This window comes from Crinia signifera, chromosome 5 (genome assembly GCF_055691185.1).
Source record: "Crinia signifera chromosome 5, ASM5569118v1, whole genome shotgun sequence".
Classification (NCBI taxonomy): domain Eukaryota; kingdom Metazoa; phylum Chordata; class Amphibia; order Anura; family Myobatrachidae; genus Crinia; species Crinia signifera.
Window position 1 is genome coordinate 41,712,241 of NC_139221.1, and position 25,591 is coordinate 41,737,831.

Here is a 25,591-nt window from a genome sequence, read left to right on the forward strand (position 1 = left end):
TTGCAATATATCTGCTGCATACATGGGGAAAGGTATTATACTGCGCAGTGTATACATATATATAGACATATTACAGGATTCATGTATAATGCATATGCTGGCATCCAAATATAGGGTACTATATTATATTTGACATTCATCTCTCCTTTACTACAGTATGTAATGCCATAATACATAAGGCGCAATGTTTATAAGCTACATGACAAAGTACTGTAGTTCCCTACAGTACTGTATGCAGTTTCTGAGAATATCAGGCATGTACTCAATATAGAAACAATGGTTCTGATTCAGAGGTTGTCGCAGAGGTGATGTTTGCACAGCTGAACGATTTTTTGCAAATAGTTCTTGCGGCGCATGCATTTACTGAGTACATGGCTCTGTGCACTTTGCCAGTGCTGTAACACTTGCTCATGGCCAGCACCCAGAAACTACAGCAGTATCCGTACCCTGGGCCACTGGAGGTAGACTACTGTCACACACACGCTGCTGTCTGCAGGGTGCCATTCCATGCACCCTGCAAACCAGAAATGCTGGGTATGGGTAAAAACCGTACCCGGACAAGACTCAGGAATGCTGGACCGAACATCAAACTCTGCTTTCTGGAACTTGTAGTCTCTGGGGGTGTCCTGTCTGTGACAGCTGTCACCAGGGAGAGAATTAGGGGTAGAAAAAAGCCTTCTTGTATGGTCCGGGCATGTAGCAAAAAACAGAATGGTCCGGACCACACGGGGAGGCTGTAATCTCCCCTTCCCCATGTCCCTGGTGGAAGACCGGAAGACAGTTTGATGTCTGGTCCGGCATTCCGGGGTCTTGTCTGGGTCCGGTTTTTACTTAGTCCCAGAAGTGCGGGCATGGTGTGCCTACAGAGCCTTTGCACTTGGTACAGCACACTGCTCACACAAATCTTGTTGTGGCACTGGCTGTTGCATACAGGATTGTTAGGACTGGTGAGGAAACTCCATGCGAGTTCCTGGAGGATTGGGAGCAGTGGTGTAACTATATATGGTGCAGGGGATGCAGCTGCTATGGGGCCCGATGGCTTGGGTGGTTTCTAAAGGCAACCCCCCTGCACACTCTAAAACAGTATTATTTTTTCTTCTTAATGTTTTTATTTTTAACTGCTACTGCTGTTCTAGTATCCAGCACAAGAGAAACGTCCATTAAGGCTTCAGCCTCAATGATCGGAATTTCATTGCTTTTTTGTGGTTGAAATTCAGTAGTTTTATGAAATTTCAAATCATGTTCAAGAAGCCTTATCGGGACTCGTGAAACCATAAGTTGTTGTTTTTTTTTTGTCTATGGAATTTCATAGAAATGTATAAACAGAGAATATGACAAGCCCCAGCCTTCCAGCTTTGTCCTCACTCATCACCCTCTCTGTGGGTGTATTCAGATGTTTGAGGTCCTCATATCTTCTCACCAATCATGATAAGGGCAGTTGTAACCAATTTTCCAGTGCCTTTATATGTGCAATGATGTTTTCTTACACAAGACAATGTATGTTGAAACACATAAAGGTATCTTTAGTGTTGGGACTATAGATTCCCATCGCTCTCCAATGCATATGTGAAGTGATGCTTACATGTTGCTTACACAAAATAATTGATGATGAGACACATAAAGGTATCTTTAATAATAATATGGCTATGGATTCCTGTCACAATATGCACAAAATGCATACATGAGTTGAAGTGATGCTTACTCTCTACATATAAAACACTCAAAAAGGTTAACTCTACTGTATACGAGTAAGCCAGAGTGTGAGCATCACTACAACTTATGCTGAAGGATTGAAAAGTGACAGGAATACTAAAGATACCTATTTGTGTTTCAACATGCATCGTTTTGTGTAAGAAATATGGAAACATCATTGCACATATTGGGCCTTATTCTGGTTCACTCTCAGAGGCAAATTCCTTCTCAAATGGACAAAACCATGTGCACTGCAGGTGGGGCAGATGTAACATGTGCAGATAGAATTAGATTTGGGTGGGGTTTTTCTTCAAAGTGAGATCTATATTGCAGTGTATAAATAAAGCAGTCAGTATTTTCCCTGCACAGAAACAAAATAACTCACCCAAATCTAATTCTCTCTCTGCACATGTTCCATCTGCCCCCTGCAGTGCGAATGGTTTTGTCCATTTGAGAAGGAATTTGCCTCTGAGAGAGAACCAGAATAAGGCCCAATAAGGCATTGGAAAAATGGTTATACCTGCCCAGATTGTTTTAACCTCTAATACCTTTTGATTGCTTGGTTCTGATCTATTGTTTTCATTATTTATGTTCCTTGTTAATCATAACTGGTGAGAACATATGAGGCCCTCAAACACCATACCCCATCTCAGGAATTACCTATTAGAGAATGATGTTTATTTGATTCAGCCTCAATGTAAGAACACGACTGTGTGCAACATATATAGGCAACAATTTTTTTTGCAGCATAAATCCAAGTAGCTTGTTGGGATCACAGTGCTGTATAGAAAAAAAATATTTATAATACAGAAGCTGCAGTGAGATTACCTTCAGGGCCCCCTCAAGCACCAAAACAGCTGCATTGCCTGCACCCTGTATAGTGAGAGGGTATGGCCATGCTGTCCATCTATGCCCCCTCGCGTTCATCCATCTGTCTATGCCACCTCTAATCCATCTGTTTGTCTATGACCCCATATGGGGCTCTGTTTGTCGTCTGTCCGCCCATGCCCCCGTCCATCCATCCATACCCACTCCCATCTGTCCGTCTATACCCCAATATGGTTCTCTATCCATCCATTTGAATGTCTATGCCCCCTGCCATTCGTCTATACCCCCATATGGTGCTATGTCTGTCTAAGCCCCTCTCGTCTGTCTATTCCCCCATATGGTGCTCTGTCTGTCCATCTGTACATTAATATTGCCAATGACTGTCTATGTCCCCATGTGGTGCTCTTTCCATCCATCGGTCCATCCATGCCCCCGTCCACCTGTCCATAGCCACTCTACTCCATCCTTATATGCCCCCTCTCGTCCGTCTGTCCATCCGTCTATGCCTTCATATGGTGCTCTGTCCATCCATCTATGCCTTCATATGGTGCTCTGTCTGTCCATCCATCTATGCCTTCATATGGTGCTCTGTCTGTCCATCCGTCTATGCCTTCATATGGTGCTCTGTCTGTCCATCCGTCTATGCCTTCATATGGTGCTCTGTCTGTCCATCCGTTCGTCAATGCTGCCAATGTCTGTCTATGTCCCCTTGTGGTTCTCTTTCCGTGCGTCTGTTCACCCATGCCCTGTCCATCTCTCCCCCAGTCCGTCTATGCCTCTAGCCCCGTCCTTTGCTGTAGTAAGCAATATCTCTCCCTCTTACCCCCTCTCTCTACCTCTCTCTATCACTTGCTCCCCTTTCTTTCTCTCCCTGACACTGTCTCTCTCTCCCTCTCTCTCATTCCCTCTTTTTCCATTAAAAACCCTCTCTCTCTCTTACTTGCTCTCTCTCCTTCTCTCTAACTCGCTATTCTCTCTCTCTCTCTCCCCCTGACACACTCTCACTCTCTTCTCTCCTGCCCCATAGGGGTATTGCAGTGACAAAGGCTAGGGGGGGGGGGGAGCTTTCAAGATTTTGCTATGGGGCCCACAAGTTCTAGTCATGCACTTGACTCAGAGGTGGCTTGAATTAAATGCAAATAAAGGCCATCTCCCAATGCAAGCCGATGTGTTGCTTTTCTCAAATAGGACTCAAGGCAGTTCACAGATACCATGACCATAATACAGAGGTTTTATACATACACCATGTCATTCAGCAGATGTCTCCTACATGGGGGAGAAGCATTATCAGCACAGATAATGGCGCTGATACCACTTCTCCCCCACAACGAGCATTCAGACATTTACCCATTAGCTGTAATGCAGTGGTGAGGCACCCATTTTGGACTATCAGTGTCAAGGATTTTCATCCTAACCATGAAGTATCTAGATTAGACAGCCATTTTAGGTGCACTGTGTAGATTTACTTTGGGCAGAACAGGCAATGTCTGAGAGTGATGACTATAAATGGCTTCTTGAAGCAGTTTCTGACTGCAGATGCCCATGTCTGGCTAGCCATCCCCCTGTTACCACCCAGATATTCTAACTGAATTTCCATCTTGCAATCTCCAGCTACAGTATGTCTTGCGAACAGAAGAACTAAGCCTTATAGAGAGATACAGTGGACAGAAATAAAGTGACAACCAATCGGCTTCTAAATGTCCTTTTAAAACACAGTCTAACATGGCAATTAGTATCTGATTGGCCGGTACTATATCTCCCTCCCCTTTTCAGTCTCCAAACTTTTAGAGTGGAAAATATCGGGGGCTTGCATGCAGCATTGACACTACTGCACCCTCTGAATCATGCTTAGAATGGGGAAGATTAAAGTACGGGGTGAGAGATGTTCAGTTTAATATATAATTAAATGTCAACTTTATACACCCTGAATAGTATTTAGTTAGTATTTAGCTTCTTTTTCTTTTTACAGATTTATCAACTAATTAATCATTTTAAACATGCCAACTTCTTTATTGATTGTTACTGAGGAGACCGTCTTGCACCGCGGTGTGGTGTGGGATGGAGACATTACCATTGTTATCTCCTAGAAAAGGCCTTTTATCTGCTACTGAAGGGGATGCATTACATTGTGCCAGATAGATAAAGGTCTGAGTCTACTGAAGTCAATAGCACTTACAACACTACGGATAATGTTAAAATACATATCTGAAGCTATTACAATATAAAAATTTTCATTAAATGACTAGTTTGTATGTAAAGATTAATAGCTGCCAAATATCTTGATTTCTGCCTTCAATTCAATTTAATGAAGTTTGCTTCTGCTGGTAGAGATAGGAAAGTGTAATCTACTCTATCTGTGTCACACATTTTAATAATGTGCTTATGGTACAGACCAAGATTTATTATTCATTGACTGTATAAACAGTGATATAGTGCAGCAAGTTCCATTGCACTTTACAGTTGCATACCTCCCAACTGTCCCTCTTTCCACGAAAATGTCACGTTTTTGGGGGCGTTCCCGCTTCCCGCCCGGGGCCGCCAATATCTCGTGGGGGTGGGGTTGGGGGGGGGTTGGGATTCCCCCCCACCCTGAAGAGAATAGACGCACATCCTCTTTTTAAGGAACATAAAATGGGGGCGTGGCCATAGGAAGCATCATCCCATGAAACCATGCCCCCTTTCCATAGGCCACACACCCTTATCGGACACGGGCGCGGCTGTCCCGCTTGCCAGAGGCCAGATGTTGGGAAGTATACAGTTGGAAATAGAGCTAAGACAATCTGGGTAGTACAGACAGTTAAAATGGTAGGAATGCGCTGCTCACAAGCTTACAATCTATAGGGAAATAGGCATTGATACACAAGGATAGATGTTATCTATTGCATAATGGTCCACCAGATTTCAAAGGTTCTTGGTGAGCTGTATCATACGGTGACCCAGCACTCTTGGCCAGGGGTAAGGAGAATGGAAAGGTGAGAGAGAAAATAAGTGAGTATATGTTTGTACTGTGCAGTGGGGATGTAATTATATAGGAAAGGTTTATGAGGTTTATGTTTGCAGATCTGGAATCTGATAAGCTGCCTTAAGAGGTGAGTTTTCAGGGAACGCTTGAAGGTTTGGAGACTACAGGAGAGTCTTATTGTGCATGAGAGGGCATTCCACAGAGAAACAAAGTCCTGCAATATTGATTGGGAGCAGGTAATTCATGTGGATGAAAGTCTTAGATCTTATGAAGAGCAAAGAGGACAATTTGAGAGATATTTTGAGATTCTTGAACTTCCTGGTCAGTGGCAGTTGCAGAGCTGGGGCAACAGCACAGTCCGAAATTCAAATAGATGAGCCACCCTGATAAGTAAGTATAGATCCTTGATTGTTAACCTTGACACTCCAGCTGTTGTTGAACTACACATCCCAGCATGCTCTGCATCAGATTTAGCATGGCCAAAATAGCAAAACTGAAGCAGAGTATGCTGGGATGTGTAGTTTAAAACATCTGGAGTGTCAAGGTTAGCCATCAAGGGTGAGTGACCATGGAATGATTTTTCCTCCGTGCGGCCGCATGCATGCAGATGTGTAAGCGTACACACTCTGCTGCTAGTGTGGGGCTTCGCTAGGCGGGGGGGGGGTGCGTTCGGTGGGGCGGCATTTACCTGCTCGTTTGCCAGCAAATCTCTGAATCTGGCCCAATGTTAGGCATTTCAGCAGGGCTTGGTGTGTGTTCCCTTGCACTGAAAGGCCATGGAGTCAATGTGGTTGAAATGATTAGTTAAAGGTCAAAATAACAGTCCATGCCTGGGAGGTTGTGAGAAACATACTTAGATTTGGTGCTCACAAATTGCAAAGATTAAAATAAGAAGCGCTGAACGGTTAAGTAGACACAGCATTTCTGTGTTACCTCATAGACCTTAGCTACTGAAGCTTTAAATTGAATGAATTCAGAGAAGTGTGCTGAAATAGTTTCCGTGTTTTCTTGGGTGCTGCCTCTAGGCCTCCACGCAGAATCCGGCTGCAATTTCCTCTCATCGGATTACATTTCCGCGGCTGTAACATAACATTTGAATCATTCAACATAATTTCAAATTACGACTTTGTCTAAAATGACGGATTTCAAACAATTATATTTCAGGGCTTCCTATAATTATATTCTGCCTTTGAGGACCGGGATTTCTGTTAAAGTGGTTCTCTAAAGATTACAACTCGGTAATGATACCAATAAACCAGGCTACTCATGTGTCTATACGCGGCTATACTGATACTGATCTTCTAGTAACCTTCACGGACCAAGCACTTAAACACTGTTATCTCATTTTACCCATCTTCCATTTAATGTTTAGATAGTAGCCTTGAAGCATATAGTATTTTGTATAAGATCCATTAGGAGAATTGGTAGATGTGTTTTTTAAGAAGAAAAATGGTTTTGCATTCCTGGTGGAAATGCTCACCCAGCTCACTTCATCCAATACATAAAACGCAATTGTCCTCATTCAGATGTGGTTGGAGGGGCTGTCACTGCTGCTTACATAGACGCAGCGGTGATAGCAATAATATGCTACCACTGCTGATTCTACGGAACTGCATCCAAAGCTACAGTACTGGATCTTCCCCAGCACCCATGGAGGTACGCAAGCTGCCCGTCGCAGAGGCCAGGAAATCTATGTGTAACAACGTAGATAAATGACCTCTACCCACCAACTAAACGTCAGTCACACACCTCTGTTTTAAAAAAAGTGAAGCCCGTCTTCGCCCCCCCCCCCCCCCCCTCCCCCTCTGCATAATCAAACAGCATCAATCACTGACAGCCTCATGCTGGTCTGCTTCCTACATTGCAGGTCCTATTCCCGCAACAATCACACCTGAATGAGGGCTACTATGCAAATGTCAATTAAAACATAATTGACTGCTCTCACACACTTGCGGGAGACATCTAATTATTCGGTTGGTCCCCTGCACTCCCAGAAGAGTGGCCACACCTTCCGTATCCCACCTATGCTACTATTAGCCACCTTTAGGCAGCTGACTATGGTGCTGGAATCTGGGGGGGGGGAGGGATTCACCAATGAGAATAATTGTGCCTATCACAAAACTGAGGTTTTCTATGAAGAAGACATCCTTGTACTTAATACAGGTGACGGCTTTGGAACTTCTAAGACGCCACCTTCAAAGTTTCCCTCGAGAGGCTGAGAATATTGGCGGCAATGTGGGGTTGGGGGGGGCACAGGTTAAAGTTTTGCCTAGTGTGTCGAGAAGCCTTACACTGACACTGGATGCCCCAAGCGTACTTCATACTATACTATAGTGTTACAAAAGATGCAGACTTACATGTGTATTTTGAGCCACAAATGTGGCTATATATATATACAAATATATATATATATACAAATATATACAGTATACAACAAGAATGGTTTGGTCTTCGCTTTGTGCTATTTTAATATCTTACATACAGCAGCCCCTCCGATGAGTCTCTCCTCTTAGTGAGAGACAAGGCAAAACAATACAACAAATTGTTATCGGAGTTCGCTCAGGGCCGGTGCAAGGCATCTAGGCGCCCTAGGCAAACCGACTGGATACCGCCCCTGTTTGGCCGACGGCCCCCCCTTCCCCCCCCCCCCCCCCCCCCGGCGCTTCTCACATACACAATTAAGAGATACATACATTTGAAATCATGTTTAGAGCCACTATTTTTAAGCTTCATTAACCTGTTCAGTACGCAGGACTTCTCCCTTATTCTTCCCAAGCAGACATTTCTTCATCCCGCTACTACTAGCACAGTGACAGCTCAGACAGGCCTTCCAAGCACATTATACACTTTACAGCACCATGTGGGAGATGGTTTCTCACATACAGTTAGCATCAGAGGGGAAATGCATACAGATTTCACTGATACTTAGTCACAAAGCCTAGCCTGTTATATCACCTTTTCCTCACATAGGTATGATATGAAAATTATATCAATAATAGCAAACAGTTTGTATTTTTTGTTTTACTTAGTTCCAGCAGCTGCGGAATTACAAACTCGCAAGGGGGGGAGTGAAACTGATTGCCGCTGTGCTCAGCACATAGGGGGCAGTGGATTAGCGAGACTAGCCGCGGGGGGGGTGGGGGGGGCGAGGGCGACACCACCTGCCAAAGATTGCCGTGACTAGCCCCGGGGGGGCTGCCACCGGCCGAAGATTGCTGTGACTAGCCGCGGCGGGGGGGGGGGGGGGGCGCCACCCACGGGTGAGAGGGGGGTCGCCACCTGCCCGAGAATTGTCGCTGACGGTGGGGGTACCAAGTTTAAACCAGCGAGTAACACGGGGGGGAGGAACGTGGGCGTACTCACCTGGATAAGTCCTTTGCAAGTTGGCATCGGCAGATGCAACTTTCTTCCTCCTGCGCTGCTCTCCTCGGCGCCGGCGGGACTGGAGATTTCCTGCTGCTGCTCTTCCTGCAGGCTGCAGCTCACCACCGCCCTCCAGTGGCCCTGAGTACGCTTCCACGGTATCACCTAATATGACCCTGTTATACAATGTAATGGTGCATCCTTCACACTTCATATAAATCAATGTCCATAGATGTTCAAAAATAAGACTTAAGATTCGTTCAATTCGTATCATCTTGAATGAATCTTACGTCTTATTTTTGAACATCTATTCACATCGATTAATGGGAAAAAATTGGATTGTCCGGCATCCCATCTGGTTCCAGCAGTGCCCGTGGTGCACGCGTGCGTGGGGGGGGTGCGTTGGGAGTCCCCCCTGACACACGTTGAGAAGCAGTGAATAGAGCGTCTATTCCCTCTGGCAGAGGGGCTGGGGTGTGTTTAGAAGCTCAAGTGCCTCAGGTCATGCCCCCACAAAAAAAACAGGGGAGTCACGAGATTTGTATGCTAGGCCACACGCCAAAATTTCAGGGCACGCGCATATGTCCCGCCGCTGCACAAAAGTTGGGAGGTATGCTAATGGCCACTCGATGGACCAAAGTGAAAGCAATTTTTGCAGGGACACCGATCTGTTTAAAACTTGCTGAATATGGAGAGAGGGAGCTGTGAAGACAGAGTTAGGAGGTAGGAGCAGATAGGGACCGGGGGTGGAGAGTTTGTGGACTAAAAACTGTCACAGCCCAAAGTGAAAATTCATTGCAGAAGCCATAATTTTGACTGGCTTTTAACTAGTAGAATATAATGTAATACAACTCCCCGTTTGTTGATTTCTGTTTCAAAAATAGACAATGGCATTTTTCTCTGCAAAAGTCTAAATAGAAATGACAAATAAGGAATGCGACTTTGTGTTGAAAACATTACGTAATGTAATATAGCGACAACACAGCACACATGCGCAGTGGTTAGCATTGCTGTCTCACTATTTTGGGGCCTGGGTTACATTCTGACATTGTGGAGTTTGTATATTCCCATTGTGTATGTAGGAGGTGTGATTAACATAACAATTAGGAAATACAGATTGTAAACTCTGTTCATGGCACTCTGGTGTGAATGATTAATGATAGTGCACTATTGAAGAGTTTTTATTATATGAGTTGAAATCAATAAGCAAACAGTCAACCAGAACAGGAGCTGCTATACTGGATATTGCTGCTGCTACTACCTACAGTGCATCCAAGTGGGTGCTACTACCCCCCCCCCCCACCCCCCTCAGATCTAGACCAGTCATTTGTTGACTTTCTGAATTATTTAGTCATCCCCTTTTCATCATTTGTCCGTCACCTATACGCAATTGTCAGCCTGACTCAGACATGGACACAGCGTTGATTTCATACACAGCGGAATGATTTTTTTGCCACTCCGCACGTGCATACATACTCCGCACGTGCGGACGTGCAACATTTGTTTTACGACAGAGAGGATTCATTTTCAAATTAAGTGACAGATAAGGAAAATTTGGGGACATGAGTCAAACACAGAGTCGTAACATAGAGCTATGACACCGGACCAAGGTCAAGTCACAGCGCCCCTCACATATACACAATGTACTCCCCAGGGGGAAAAAAATACACACACACATTGTACTCCCCACGGGGAAAAAAATACACACACACACAGTGTTCCCCACAGGAAAAAAAACACACATTGGCTCCCATAGAAAAAAAAAAACACACATATTGGCCTACACACCTAGGGGTACATTTACTAAGCGGTGAGTTCTATTGAAGATTGGGATATTGCTATGGGCAACCAATCAGATCTTATCTATTATCTTCTAGAACGTGCAAAATAAATAAGTAGATTCTGATAGGTTGCTTTGGACAACATCCCTTCAATAGAACTCCCATGTCAGTAAATTTACTGCTTAGTTTCAATGATTGCTCCTACATGAAAAAAATAAAACATTCATTAATTTCCCCCCAAGCACGGCGCCTTCTGAAGTTCTCAGCACCTGGAGCTAGTGCTCCACTGGACCACCCTCACTACACCCCTGCCTACACAGTAGAAATGTCTCCAGCGTCTTCCTTTCTATAGATGCCGCTACTTAGGTGGTTGATGTGCAATTGATGTGTGCCCAATGGTTGCACCTCTGACCCACAAGAGGTGGGTCAGAGAGGCCGATAATCATGTAGGCAGTGACATTTGCATATACAGCATTTGCCCACTGAGTATAAAGCTGCATAAATCTCTGAATCTGGCCCAGTGTACGGGTTAGTTTGATGAATATTGCCTATAATGTCCAAATCAGTGCACGAGAGGTTGGCCTATAAGGTAAAATGATAGTGAAGAACTGAGAGACTGAGTAGGAGGTTTTGTACCTTCGAGAGAATAACTGAACTGCCAAAGGCTAACAGGAGCCATGTAATGAAATCTAAGTAGGTCTTGCCTCTTAATGCTTGGCTTCAGATCATATGAAGTTACCTTGTGATTGTAGCTCCCAGCTGTGTTTTAAATCCTCCATGCAATTTAAACATAATGATACAGAGTTCAAATATTGAAATGTTCGCTTGTCAGTGCAGCCAGTGGCAGAGGTTTTGTTATACAGCTCCTTGCAGGTGTGGTGAGGGGAATGCTGGGAATCCGATTCATTTCTACTCAGTTCCCATCTTATGAACTTTAACTCTGTCAGGTCCACATGTAGTTTGGATCATTTTTAAATTTGATCTTTTTATTGCTCAGAATTTTTTTTATTCCAAGATGTTCCATGTATTACTTTTGTATTAAAGGAAGAATTAAAGTGTTTATTTTTGGTAGCTGTATTTGGATCATAAAAACATTTTGGGGGAAATTTAAAAGGGTGAGAGATTCAGAAATGAGAGATTTGGTAAGAAATCAACAGATTTTTTTTTTTTTTTAAAGCGGCAATCATTTATACTGCAAAATCAGTCTGATTTTTGCAGTGTAAATGATTGCCGCTTTAAAAAAAAAAACCTGGTGATTTCTTACCAAATCTCTCACTTTCTAAATCTCTCATCCTTTTACATTTCACCCTTTATCTCATTTGGATGAGAAAAAAGGAATAACTATGTACATGCGGGCTGATTCATACTGGTTCGTTGCGGGCAGAATTCGGGAGCAAGCGGCTTCGGCGAGTTTCACACTCCATAGGGGAATGCCCAGTGATTTACGGGCGTGCCCATAAAAATGCAGGGTGTTCCCCTGGGAACACAGGCGTGTCAGTGCCTGCTCAGGGCGGGCGGCTGACGTCACATGAGGAAGCACTGAAATGTATTGGGCTGGACTGGGGCGGAGCCTAGGGGGAGGCCCACTTGACAGGGGTTGGAAGGAGCTTAATGGGTAATAGGGGTTTGGGGGTGCGCCTGAGTAGTGACAAGGTGGGGGAGGGGCCTAACAGGGTGGCGGGCGGTATATATTGAGGGGTTCACGTAGCCACAGGTCAGACATTTTGTCAGGGATCAAGAAGCTGAATTGCTGATCGATCCAGTGCACTTCAGACAGCATGGCGGAAATTGACGCTGCGCTGGCCTCCTTGAGAAAGGCGGCCGGTACGCAGGGAGCGGCCTGGCTACAGGAGCAGGTAGCGGGCCTCATTCGGGGGTTGGGGGCGGACGCTGATACGTCTGACCCCTCTGGCGCACGGCCTCGGAGGTCAAGGCCTCCGGAGCGCCTTAGCCCCTCCTTCACCCCCAGAACCCGGCGCCGGTCCAGGAGCCCCATTCGGGACCCTCCAGGCAGTTCCGCGGGACGGACACCTTCCTCCCGGCAGGGGCGGTCTGGGAGAAATCCAACAGGGCGGCGGGGTTCGCAGCGCGGGAAGGGTCGCCTCCCCGTGCAAGAAGAGGCAGCGGGAATGACGGCGGGCACGAGTGCGGCGGAGGATGGCGCCCATACGGATCTCCGGGGAGAAGGCAGGGGCACAAGCGTGAGGAGAGCCTCTGGGAACGAGCGGCAGCCGGCTGGCTTCACCGGTGAGGAAGAGCCTGCACGCAGTGCGGCACCTGCAGGATCTGTGACGGGTGCGCGCCCGGCCGCCAGACCAAGCAGAACAGAGGAGACGCCTGGAACATCTGGAGGTGAAGGTGCGCGTCAGGACACAGGAGCTGCGGCTGCTGGGTTCACAGTCCCCAGGCAGCCTGGTGAGTCATCATCTTTGTCTTCTGGGCCCCTGTCAGGTAGTCAGGGGGGGGCAGGAGTGGGTCAGCAGAGTGAGGCTACTAAGGGTATGGTGGAGTTGGTGACTGGGTTTGCGGAATGGTTCACTAAGGTGAGGCAGGGGACAGGTCAGTCGCCAGCAAGCGCATGGGTCACGCCAGGCAGTGCGGTGGGTACCGGCAGTGTAGGTACTGCACAGACTAGTGGGGAGACTGAAGTAGAAACGGTACGTGTTAGTGACTCTGCAAAGGGGGAAGTTTATGTTTGTTTTGAGGGGCCGCTGGGGGCTCACCTGAAGCAAGAGGTGAAGCAACATGTCGCTTTGGAGCAAAGTGTAAGTTTAAGCATGAGTGCTCCTCATGCGGGGGTATTCATGGAGCAAGCAAGTGTTTCAGGGGAAAACCGCGGGAGTCCACTTCAAAAGGGGGTGACTCCAATACGCTTGGAAAGGATGTTGGGTTATCTGCATAGATACCCAAACAGGCAGGCGGCGGTGCTGTTAGAAGAGGGGTTTAGGGTCGGGTTTAAAATTCCTTCGGAGGTTGCGGTGACAGGGGTTTTTAAGGGGAATTTAAAATCGGCCAGGGAACACCCTGAGATAGTGGGGGAAAAATTGAAAAAGGAGGTGCAGTTGGGGAGAATGTCTGGCCCCTTTTCATCGCCGCCAGTGGCGGATTTGATAGTGTCACCATTGGGGGTTGTGCCCAAAAAAGAGCCGAATAAATTTCGCCTCATTCATCATCTATCATTCCCAAAGGGGGCGTCGGTGAATGATGGTATTGATCCTGAAATTTGTTCCATGGTTTACACGTCATTTGATGCGGCTGTACAATGGGTGAAGCAATTTGGAAAGGGGGCTCTTTTGGCAAAGACAGACATAGAAGCTGCTTTTCGGTTGTTGCCGGTTCACCCGTTGAGTGTTAGGTTGTTAGGTTGCTTTTGGGAAGGGGGCTACTTTGTGGATCGTTGCCTTCCAATGGGGTGCTCCCTGTCGTGTGCCTACTTTGAGGCGTTTAGCTCCTTTTTGGAATGGGTGGTTAGGGACGTGTCAGGGTGCGGGTCAATTATCCATTATTTGGATGATTTTTTGTGCATTGGCCCGGGGGACGGCAAGGTATGTGCACTGTTGCTGTGCACCGTTGAACGGGTGGCGGCAGATTTTGGAGTGCCGTTGGCCCCTGAAAAAACAGAGGGGCCGGCGTCAGTGATTAGTTTTCTGGGAATTACGATTGATACGGTGCTGATGGAATGTCGGTTGCCTGCAGACAAGCTAGCGTCGCTCAAGGCAGAAGTTGGGAGGGCGGTGAGATTAAAGAAAATCAAGTTGAGGGAGATGCAGTCTTTGTTAGGCAAATTAAACTTTGCCTGTCATATTATCCCAATGGGCAGGATTTTCAGCAGACGCTTGGCAGGGGCAACGGCCGGAGTTACTTCCCCTCATCATTTTATCAGGTTAGGGAGGGAGTTGCGCGATGACCTTAAGGTGTGGGCGGATTTTTTGGAGTCGTTCAACGGCAGGGCCATGTGGATGTCAGACGCGGTAGTGGCATTTGACATGGATCTGTTTACTGACGCGGCCGGGAGCGTTGGTTACGGGGCCTATTGCCAGGGCCACTGGAGCGTAGGAAAATGGCCAGAGTCATGGGTTACTCGGGGCTGGGTGCGTAATCTAGCGTTGTTAGAACTGTTTCACATACTGGTAGCGGTGGTGATTTGGGGGCCATTATTTCAAGACAGGAAAGTCTGCTTCCATTGTGATAATATGAGCGTAGTGGAGGCTGTCAATCACTTGTCGGCATCATCGCCTCCGGTGGTAAAGCTTTTGCAACGGTTGGTGTTAGAGTGTTTAGCCTTGAATGCTTGGGTGGTGGCACGGCATGTTCCTGGAGTGGCTAATTGTATAGCGGACTCCTTGTCTCGTTGGCAGTGGGATCGTTTCAGGGAGCTGGCGCCTGGAGCGGATCAAGAGGGGGTCGATTGCCCGAGGCATCTTTGGGAGCTGCTGGAAGAATAGCGGATCAGCTCATCAGGGATTCTCTCGCACCCGGCACGTGGTCGGCTTATTGCCATGAGTGGCAGCAATGGAACGACTGGTGCAGATCAGTGGGCCTGCCGGAGGGAGAGGATGAGATCAGGGTGTTGCTATACATAGGCCATTGTAAAGAGCTGGGGTGGTCTGTTGCAAAGATTGGAAGGTGCATGGCAGGTTTGGCATTCGGTTTTCGGGCTAGCGCGAAGCCAGATGTCACAAAGAGCTTCTTGGTATCACGGGCACTTAAGGGATGGAGAAGAGGTCATGCGGTACAGGATAAGAGGAGGCCGGTTTCTTTTAAATTATTGCAGGATTTGGGCGGGCAGTTGGGGTCAGTCTGCAGATCTGTCTATGAAATCAACCTGTTCAGATTGGCATTTTCCCTTGCGTTTTTTGGGGCATTGAGGTTGGGGGAGCTGGTTAGTCCAAACGTAGGGGCGCCGGGGGGCCTTAGGTACGAGGAGGTTATGTTATTTTCGAATAGGGTGGAATTTCTTCTGAGTCGGTCAAAAACTGACCAATTGGGAAGGGGAAAGCGGGTTGTGCTATTTGAGGTACGGGGTTCTCCCATGTGCCCTGTGGAATGCCTCAGAGTTTTTAAAGATTGCAGGTTTACAGAGGGACAGCAGAGTGACCCATTGTTAGTGCATGCTGATGGGTCATTTCTCTCCCGTTTTCAATTTGTTAGTGTTTTAAGGAAGGGGTTACGGTTGTTAGGCCTGAGTGAGCAGGAATATGCAGGGCACTCGTTTAGGATTGGGGCAGCTACAGAGGCAGCACGCTTAGGCTTTGGGGAAGAATTAATCAAAAAGATTGGAAGGTGGGATTCGGCTCGTTTCAAATCTTATGTGAGGGTAGGAATGTTATAATGTTTATTGAGCTGCTTATTGGGAGCTTGTTTCGTTCTTTATTTTCTTTATGTTTAGAGCAACCTTCATGTCTCATATGGATTATGGGACACTCATACGTATTTTGGGGTGCCGTTCGAGCTGGAATGAGACCGAACGGACGACGATTGGGGTTGGATGGCCGGGAATTCTAAGTCCGTTGGCTGGGGAAGCGTGGCATGGTGTGGAGTGGTGTACTGCCGGAGTTCCATTGATTCGTGAGGCTGGACAGGCCCCCCGAGATCTTGGTGTTACATGTTGGGGGTAACGATTTGGGGGTTAGGCCTTTCCGGGAGTTAATTAGGGATATTAAGTTCGATTTATTGCGCCTATGGGCGTTATTTCCAAAGGTGATTACAGTCTGGTCCGATATAGTGCCCCGGCAGGTTTGGAGGGAGGCGCGTTCAGTGGAAAGGATCAATAAGGCCAGGATCAAGGTCAACCGGGCTATTGGAAGATTTGTGGCTAGGAATGGCGGGGTAATGGTGCGTCACTTAGAGCTGGAATCTGGGTCGGGCGCATTCTGGAGGGGGGATGGGGTCCACCTGAACGCTGTAGGCATGGATATGTGGGCCCTGGCTATACAGGACGGGGTAGAGGTGGCCGTAGCTTTGTGGCGGATACGCAGGGGGTTAAGGGGTTAACCCCATGCGTTGTGGCGGAGGGGATCCTCGAGGTTGGTGGTCATGGAGGCTTGGCTTTGTGGAGGGGAGGGCCCCATGGCGGGGGCTGGACTCCTCGGGGTGAGGCTATATGGGTACATTGATAATGAGCACGGGGTCTATGCAGATCGGTGCCCTCGAGCCTGCGTCAACGGCTGGGGGTAAAAAAGTGTGAGGGAGAGTGCTCTGATATGTATGCCGGGTCTTTTAGGGGTTTTGGGCCTCGAGGATCACCTTTGGCGGGTTATGTGGGGATCATGGGTAAAAAACTGTTATTGTTGTATTTTACTGTTTTAATAAAGATGGCTGCTGTGGCCAATTTCATCCAACATGAAGGAGTGGAGTATTATTTGGGGAAAAGGGGTTGGGAAATAGTGGTCACAGCGAGTTGACAATACCCTGTCATGTATTGGGCTGGACTGGGGCGGAGCCTAGGGGGAGGCCCACTTGACAGGGGTTGGAAGGAGCTTAATGGGTAATAGGGGTTTGGGGGTGCGCCTGAGTAGTGACAAGGTGGGGGAGGGGCCTAACAGGGTGGCGGGGCGGTATATATTGAGGGGTTCACGTAGCCACAGGTCAGACATTTTGTCAGGGATCAAGAAGCTCCCACCCACCCTCCCTATAGTCTAAGGTTAGCGGGACTGTTTGTATTAGGTTAGGGTATGTTTTGATATCTGTCACGGTGGCCAGGGCGGAGGGGATCCTCGAGGTTGGTGGTCATGGAGGCTTGGCTTTGTGGAGGGGAGGGCCCCATGGCGGGGACTGGACTCCTCGGGGTGAGGCTATATGGGTACATTGATAATGAGCACGGGGTCTATGCAGATCGGTGCCCTCGAGCCTGCGTCAACGGCTGGGGGTAAAAAAGTGTGAGGGAGAGTGCTCTGATATGTATGCCGGGTCTTTTAGGGGTTTTGGGCCTCGAGGATCACCTTTGGTGGGTTATGTGGGGATCATGGGTAAAAAACTGTTATTGTTGTATTTTACTGTTTTAATAAAGATGGCTGCTGTGGCCAATTTCATCCAACATGAAGGAGTGGAGTATTATTTGGGGAAAAGGGGTTGGGAAATAGTGGTCACAGCGAGTTGACAATACCCTGTCATGAAAAGACAGAGAAATCATTTCATGGTGAGTGACTGTAGAATGACTTTTTGCCCGTGCGGTCGCAAATTCCTTCTCAAATGGACAAAACCATGTTCCATGTGCACTGCAGGGGGGCAGGTGTAACATGTGCAGAGAGAATTAGATTTGGGTAAGTTATTTTTTTTCTGTGCAGGGTAAATACTGACTGCTTTATTTCTACAATGCGATATAGATCTCACTTTGAAGAAAAAACCCACCCAAATCTAATTATCTCTGCACATGTTACATCTCCCCCACCTGCAGTGCACATGGAATTTGTCTCTGAGAGTGAACCTGAATAAGGCCCATGGTCCAACTCAAATTTGGAGTAGTTTGAATTGGAATTTCAGTTGGACAATTAGGAAATGTTTTCTTGAATTTTGTAACTTAATCAACATTTTGAGAACCAATTTGGAACAACAAGGAGGGATACTCACCATACGCCCTTTTTCTTTTATTTCCATGTTTCTTGCTGTGTTGCTAAATACTTTAACTTATATATGCCACCTCCTCTACGCCGTTCCGTCTGTGCCCTATTTTCTTCAATTCATCCTGTAGGCTTCCCTGCAGACACAGAATACTTTATTCTTTAGTCACAGTAAAAATTTAGAATGTAAACGTATCATTAGATGTATGTGAATATGTGTACGTGTGTTTGTGTGTATATATATATATATATATATATATATATATATTATATATATATATATATATATATATATATATATATATAGTTATATACAATGGGTCTCAACATACCATTTTCTTATATTTTATTGCGGAAACGTTATGTCCTTAGATAAAGAATCCAATTTGGAACTCCGAAGTGTGCGGCTATAGGGTGACATATGACTGCCCAGGATATAGCCCTAGGTGATTTGTGTTGTACTCCAAGGCACACTGAATCTGACCTTCCAGCTTCTATTTTGCAGAAAGATAAGCAGAGATCTGGCCATTAATGAGTGGCAACTTGGGACTGCTGAGATAGACTATCATGAAATGAGGTCAATAAATCTGCCACTCACTCTAGAGTATAAGAGGCTATTCCGAAGTTTATTAGCTGTTGCACCAGTTAGGGAAAAAAAAATAATTAAAAAATGTCATACGGCGTGAGCTTTGTTTAAAGATATTCTGCACTGCAGCCTTTGTGAAAGGACCACTAAGCGCTACATGCAAATAGCTTTTTGTGTCGAAGAGCTAGAAGTAATATTCACAAATACATATGCAAATGTAGCATGAACTTGTTTCAAGCACAGATACTTGAGGTAAGCATGTTGCTGGATTGAAAATATCTATGCATAGGCAAAATGTCTATAAATCTGTTTAAGGAGACTGCAAAGAAGAATAGAGGACAAATACTCAGTTAAATAATAAGAATATATCATAAATGAAGAGGGAAGTCCGGTGACAGAGCATTTTGTACCTTAAGGAAAGGGTCATGTTGGAGGGTCTGACCAAGGGTGTAACAACCATAGGTGCAGGGAGTGCAGCTGCTATGGGGCCCGCACCTGAAAGGGGCCTGTCATCCTAGTCAAGGTAACATGTGCTATATACATTTTTTCACAATTGGGTGGTACATAGGAGTCTTTACAATTTTTTTGTCATAGGGCCTACAAATATTTAGTTAAGCCCTTGGGTCTAACTTCATGGGAAAAGGTGCTGTGGGGCATGGCATAAGGATTGTGGTCCCACATCCCCCAATAGGCAAAGCCATCATTTCCTGACATTGCAAAAATGGCGCCTGGTACAAGCAGCCCAGACATTAGATGGCATTGAAAGGCTGCAGAGACACTTGCCTAATTTAATGGGCATCTAAGAGAACCACCTGAGATTTAGGAGCCTCGCGGTTATTCCGAGAACATAGGTTTGTGGCAGGTGTGTTCATGGACATTGAAATAACCCATATATACAGGGCTGCCGTCAGATATTATGGGTTCCGCTACAAATGAGTCATGTAGGGGCCACCAAACCTTCCAGAGTCCCCATTTCCCCCAACAAATACACATGGGAGACCGATATACTGTACAGCCTGAGAGACAGGGACAGACTGCCCATCTGGCACCTCTGGCAAATGCAAAAGGCCGATCCGGCTACATAGAGAACCCAGATAGACCCTCGCAGCACAGCTTCTGGGATCTCAATCTGACAAATTTCATCCCACGTGCCCCCATCACTGGATGTGCCCAGGATAGACAGAGGCGTAACATGAGTCCAGGCCTTTGGCTCGTGAACTCATCTGATCAGCGGCTCCTGCAAATCTGTAATGGGGCATGTGGAGTGCGCCCTCAGCATGTGTGCGCGTACTCAAATCTATGTACATTACTATGACTTCAGGGCTGGAGAGAACCTAATAGTACAGTTGATCACCAAGTGGTAAGTGAAGGGGACAATTCTGTCAGATGGACGCTTTTAAGAGAGCAGGAGGCCCCCTCCTCCTTGCAGGCACCATTGTAGAAACTGAGCGCTAGAGGGCTCAGACTGTAATGCACATGCACAGAACTTCATAATAATAGTGCAGCGGCCATTTTCCCAGCACTGCACTACTGCGCGTGCACAAAACACAGTGAAAATGGCCGCCACTCCATTTTCCCTTGAATTTCTGAGGCATTGCAGATTTCAACACAGGACTCTGAAGGAGTATGTATTCAAAAATATGAATACGCCAGTGGTCAGAGAAATCATCAGTGCAGATACTGCTTGACAGCTTGGACGCCTTACACCCATACACTGCTGATGGTTATTCCTGCCTGTGTATATAGTATTGTATTATACATTTGGGGGACGATTCTTGATCACACGCAGTGATCCAATGGTTGGGATTTGCACATGCGCAAACCCGGACTGCAATCAGCCACAGCGAGTTACTCACTCGCTGGGCCCTTCGCAGCAGGGAGGGACGGTGGCGGTGCTGGGCCATGGGAATAGCCAGGATTTTATGTGCATCCCCATGAAAATGCTGGGCGTTCCCATGGGTATGTGGGGTGGGCGGCTGACATCACCTGACATCAGATTCCTCTCAGATGTAGCAGTACACGCCCACGCTTCTAGGTGCCATGTTCACAATCTCTTTTCACAATCTCTCCATATATGGAACTAGACACGCCCATTGGGTGGAGCATGACACGCCCCCTCAATGGGGCACGGTGCAAACGTCTACTACCAACTATAAGCTACCTGAAACTAGTTTTCCAAAGTAGGTAAGTATGGCATAGAGCAATAGCAGAATCAGTGCTGAAATATAAGTCAGCGCGCATTAAGGACCCTTTAGATCTTTACAACATAAATGATTTAAGTGAAAGACGCTGGAAATCTCCTTAAATAGAGGATTAGTGGAATTAGGCTATCTCGGTGTGCTGCTTTTCACTAGGTCAGGAGTCGGCAGAGCAAAGCTGCTGTTAAATGACAACATTCATAATCCCTCTGTAATGTACCGTCATTTACAGATCTACATGCTGATTACCCCTGTATTGTGGGCATCATGCTGCCTGCCATATGTGTATAATGCTTGGGTTGTACTTTAATATAAAGTATGCAAATACAACTCCCTACAGTCTGTGCAAATATTGTGGAAATCAGCTTTAACAGATGCACGGACTCTGTATTCCTTAGTATTGCATGCAAATCAGCTGTTTGCAAAACCGGTGACATTACCTGACGTCTCAATGGCTGCCTGTGATCACAGTGGAGGTGTTTGTTTAACCACTGACCAAAATCAGTCATTGACCTCTACAATATATCTGATTACAGTACGCTACAGTCAGGGCTTAAAGTGGTCATGCAGAGGTGGGGGAACTCATTTATCTTTGGCACCTGATTAACCCCTCCCCCCATTAGGCAGAGATAGGGCTGATTGGTGGCATACACAGATTACATATTCATCATTTGGTATGCTGCAGAGTGATATAGATATATATATATATATAGTAATGAATTCAAATTCTACAATTGAACTCCCATCTTAATAAAAAATGTCCAATGCAAATTCTAGCACCATCAATGGAAGACAAGTGGCTCTTCTTATTGTTATTATTTGGCCTATATTTTAGTCATTCATAAATAAGTGGGAAATGTAAAAAAAAAAAATAGTGAATTAAGAAATTTATAAATATTAATAAGTACAGAACTTTGTGTTCCAGCATGATGGGTTCCATGATGTCAATCAGTGGCGGTTCCACGGGAAAGTCACAAATTCAAATAAGGGAGCCACACCAACTGCCACTCCAAACACTGCCAAATATCACCAACCAGGGCTTACTGACAGTTGGTGTGGTTCCCTTTTTTAATTTTGTACTGTTCTGCAGCCCCACCCCTGTAGCTGCCAGTAATGTCAGTGGTTCTTAGTAAATTGCATGTTCATTGATGTGACAGGTTGATAGGAAACGGAGAGACTGCATTTTTAGGAATATCGGCTGGCTCCACTAAAGGTGCTCATACACCAACAATTATTTGCTATTCAATTCATTTAGGGGATTATTCAGGTGTGGACGCAAATGCTGCTGCATCTTTGTACTGAGCAGCTGTGGGATTCGGTGCCTGTGTCCCATGATGCATCATAGGATAACATTGCAACTATTGGTCACAGCATTGGAACTCTGAGGAGCTCTCAGGTTATTTGAGATGTGAATGTAATACCTCTTTCACACAGTAAATTAAATTCACGGGTCATTTTTCTGTGTGAAAGGGTCAATCCAGATCTTAAACTCTGATTCCCTGACCCTGCAAATGACCAGGGTCAGAGACCAGGAGTTTGACCCTTTCGCACAGGCAAAAAACCCATGTAATAGAGCAAATCTCCTGTGTGAAGGGGGTGTGACAGCGAGCGGCCAAATAACCTGGAGCTTCAAAAGCCGGGTAATTACCGGGTTATTCGGCCACTGCTGTGTGAAAGAGGTATACGTATAAAGGAAAATAATAAAAGTTGAATTGAAGGGTGGGACAATAATCTCACATTATATGTATTTCTATCTGGGACATATATAATAAAAGGCCTGATTCAGGATCGCTCTCTAAGCATCCTTCTTTTGCAGCTAAATGCAGCACGCCGCCCCGCCAAACTCATTTTACTATTACTGCAGAGGGTTTCCTTGTTGTGGAGTTTTTATTTTCCTTTGGTGTGAGCTACAGAAGGGGACAAGCTTGTGTCTGAGAAACTAGTGCCCTCAATATGCCCTGTGGGGAAACGTAGTTATACTATCCATCATGTATTCTGAGCATGACTGCTGCAACCATTGGCATCTTCAGACAGCTGGCCAGATGTATCAAGCTTCAAAAGTGATAGAATGGAGAGTGATAAACAGCCAGCCAATCAGCTCCTATCTGTCATTTTTTAAACACAGTCTGTGACATGGCAGGTAGGAGCTGATTGGCTGGCTGTTCACTCTCCATTTTATCACTTTTGAAGCTTGATACATCTGGCCCCACTTAAACCCCAATCTTTCCAATGGGAAGGGGACAAGTGTCTATAAGAGATTCATTTAAATGACCCCACCTCCTCATCCTGTATTTGCATGACCTAAGGTTGCACATGTGCACCAAAACAGACGTGAAGGAACCCAACAGCTAGCAATAAAAGTGCATAGTTCGACTTCTATGAAGCACTCTCCCTCTCTGAGAGAGGGCAGCCAGCTCACTGAAGGAGGGGGCGGGGCCATCGCCGGGAGGGGAAAGGGCGGTTTGTGGGAGGAGCCACTGATGGGACGCTCTATTGGGGGCATGGCTATAGCAAACGCGTCATTTTAGTCCCACCCCCCGCAGTGAAATTCCGGTATTTCAGGGGGCGGGGCTAAAATTACACGATCGCGTCATTTGACCCGCAGACACCCCCCCTCGCCGAGGCCGGGAGGGGGACCTGATTTCCATTCTGGGAGGGTTGGCAACCCTGTGAAAGTGGTAGTGTTAGGATTCATGGTACAGCTGCTTTTCAGATCTGTCCCAAAAGTGGAACAATGATCTGGTAGATCTGAGTCTGTAATCTGTGGCATGTTAGTTCCTTTACTTGCACATGTCCACCATGTTTATTGTCACATCCATATACCTGTGGTGAAACATATTTTGCACATTTCAGTTGCAGTTGAACGCAGATTTCTAAGTGAACTGGACATTATAATAAAAAGCAGACATTTCTACAGTGACACGTGTCACACAAACAAGTCCCCTCGCTGCATAGTTGCCTACCCTCCTGCATTCTGCAGGAGACTCCCTGAAATAGCAGCAATCTCCCTCTCTCCCTCATTAGTCTATCAATCTCCCTCATTTCACCTAACCCACATTACACTGTTACATTTTTTGGGGGAAAAAGGAATGAGAGATGGATACATTTACATTGAATCATCAGCACCATTTCCCAGCACTTTTCCAAGCATAGTATCTCTTACTAACTGCTTTGGGGCTCATCTACATTTGGATACAAGTCATTTTGAAAGATTCCTCTCAGATGTAGCAGTACACACCCACGCTTCTAGGTGCCACGTTCACAATCTCATTTCACAATCTCTCCATATATGGAACTAGACACGCCCTTTGGGTGGAGCATGACACGCCCCTCAATGGGGCACTGTGCAAAATTCTACTATTAACTATAATCACCCTGAAACTAGTTTTCGAAAGTAGGCAAGTATGCCTCGCTGTCATCATCAGCTGAGGAGTATTTTAATAGTCAAATATGTTAAAGTGTAATTAAATGAACAAAATCATTTGTTTCATTCTATAGTTAATGCTAAGGGCAGCAAATACAGAAACAATATTAATTGCAGATATTCTTCTCTAAGCAGCTCTCTAAATGCTGGAAAATGTTTTCTACAATGTGTGACTGCAAACTGAAGGCTCTCTGGTAATGTATGCCTCTCATTTCCATTACCTGCCCTCTCTTTCAGCTCGCCCAGATCTTACCGACCGAGGAGAACTTCCTGTTATTCTTTAGGCAGCAGCTGAAGTCAAGCGAGGAGTTTATGCTGGTACGGTATTGTAGCAAATACAGATGTGCAAAACCGATTGCAGCATTCTCATCATAGAAATCAGAAACAAAAATATGTGTACATTAAAGTCACTCTATTCCAGTGATGGCTAACCTTGACACGCCAGGTGTTGTCAAACTACACATCCCAGCATGCACTGCTACAGTTTTACTATTTGGACATGCTAAAACTGATGTAGGGCATGATGGGATGTGTAGTTCAACAACAGCTGGAGTGTCAAGGTTAGCCATCACTGCTCTATTCCATACTTGCCTACCCTCCCAAAATGGCCGGGAGGCTCCCTAAAATCAGGTCGACAGGGTCATTAGGTCGACATGGGTGAGGTCGACAGGGTCATTGGGTCGACATGGGTAAGGTCATCAGTGAAAAATTTTACTTTTTTTTTTTATTATATTGTTTTTATTTATTTATTTTTACCGTTATGTCCTAGTGAATGGTAGGGCATGAAATACCGCCTGTCGGCACATGTTGTGTCGACATGGTTCCCGAAACATACCAACACTTCCCCTCGTATGGCTCGCTGCACTCGCCATGCTTCGGGCACTGTGCCTCGCTGTGCTCGGGCACACTATTTTATTCTCCCACCATGCCCTAGTGGATGGTAGGGCATTAAATACCGCCTGTCGACTCATGTCGGCTCAAAAAAAACTGTAAAAAAAAACATGTCGACATAATGACCCTGTCGACCTAATGACCATGACGTCCTAAACCATGTCAACCTAAAGTCTTGTTAACCTTACTGCATGTCGACCTAAACTCATGTCGACCTAAACTCATGTCGACCTATCTGCATGTCGACCTAGTGGAGTCAACCTGATGCTTGTCAACCTACTTGGTGGTGACCCAATGACCGTATCCC

General features: G+C 46.0%; 1 protein-coding gene across 1 annotated transcript in view; it reads left to right on the plus strand.

Annotated features, from left to right (window-relative positions):
- CALB1 (calbindin 1) overlaps positions 1-25,591 on the plus strand; it is a 75,797-nt gene that overhangs the window by 13,560 nt on the left and 36,646 nt on the right. Inside the window, exon 4 of the mRNA XM_083187088.1 lies at positions 24,631-24,711. Within this exon, the coding sequence (XP_083043214.1) occupies positions 24,631-24,711 (81 nt within the window). The remainder of the gene's footprint in view (positions 1-24,630; positions 24,712-25,591) is intronic.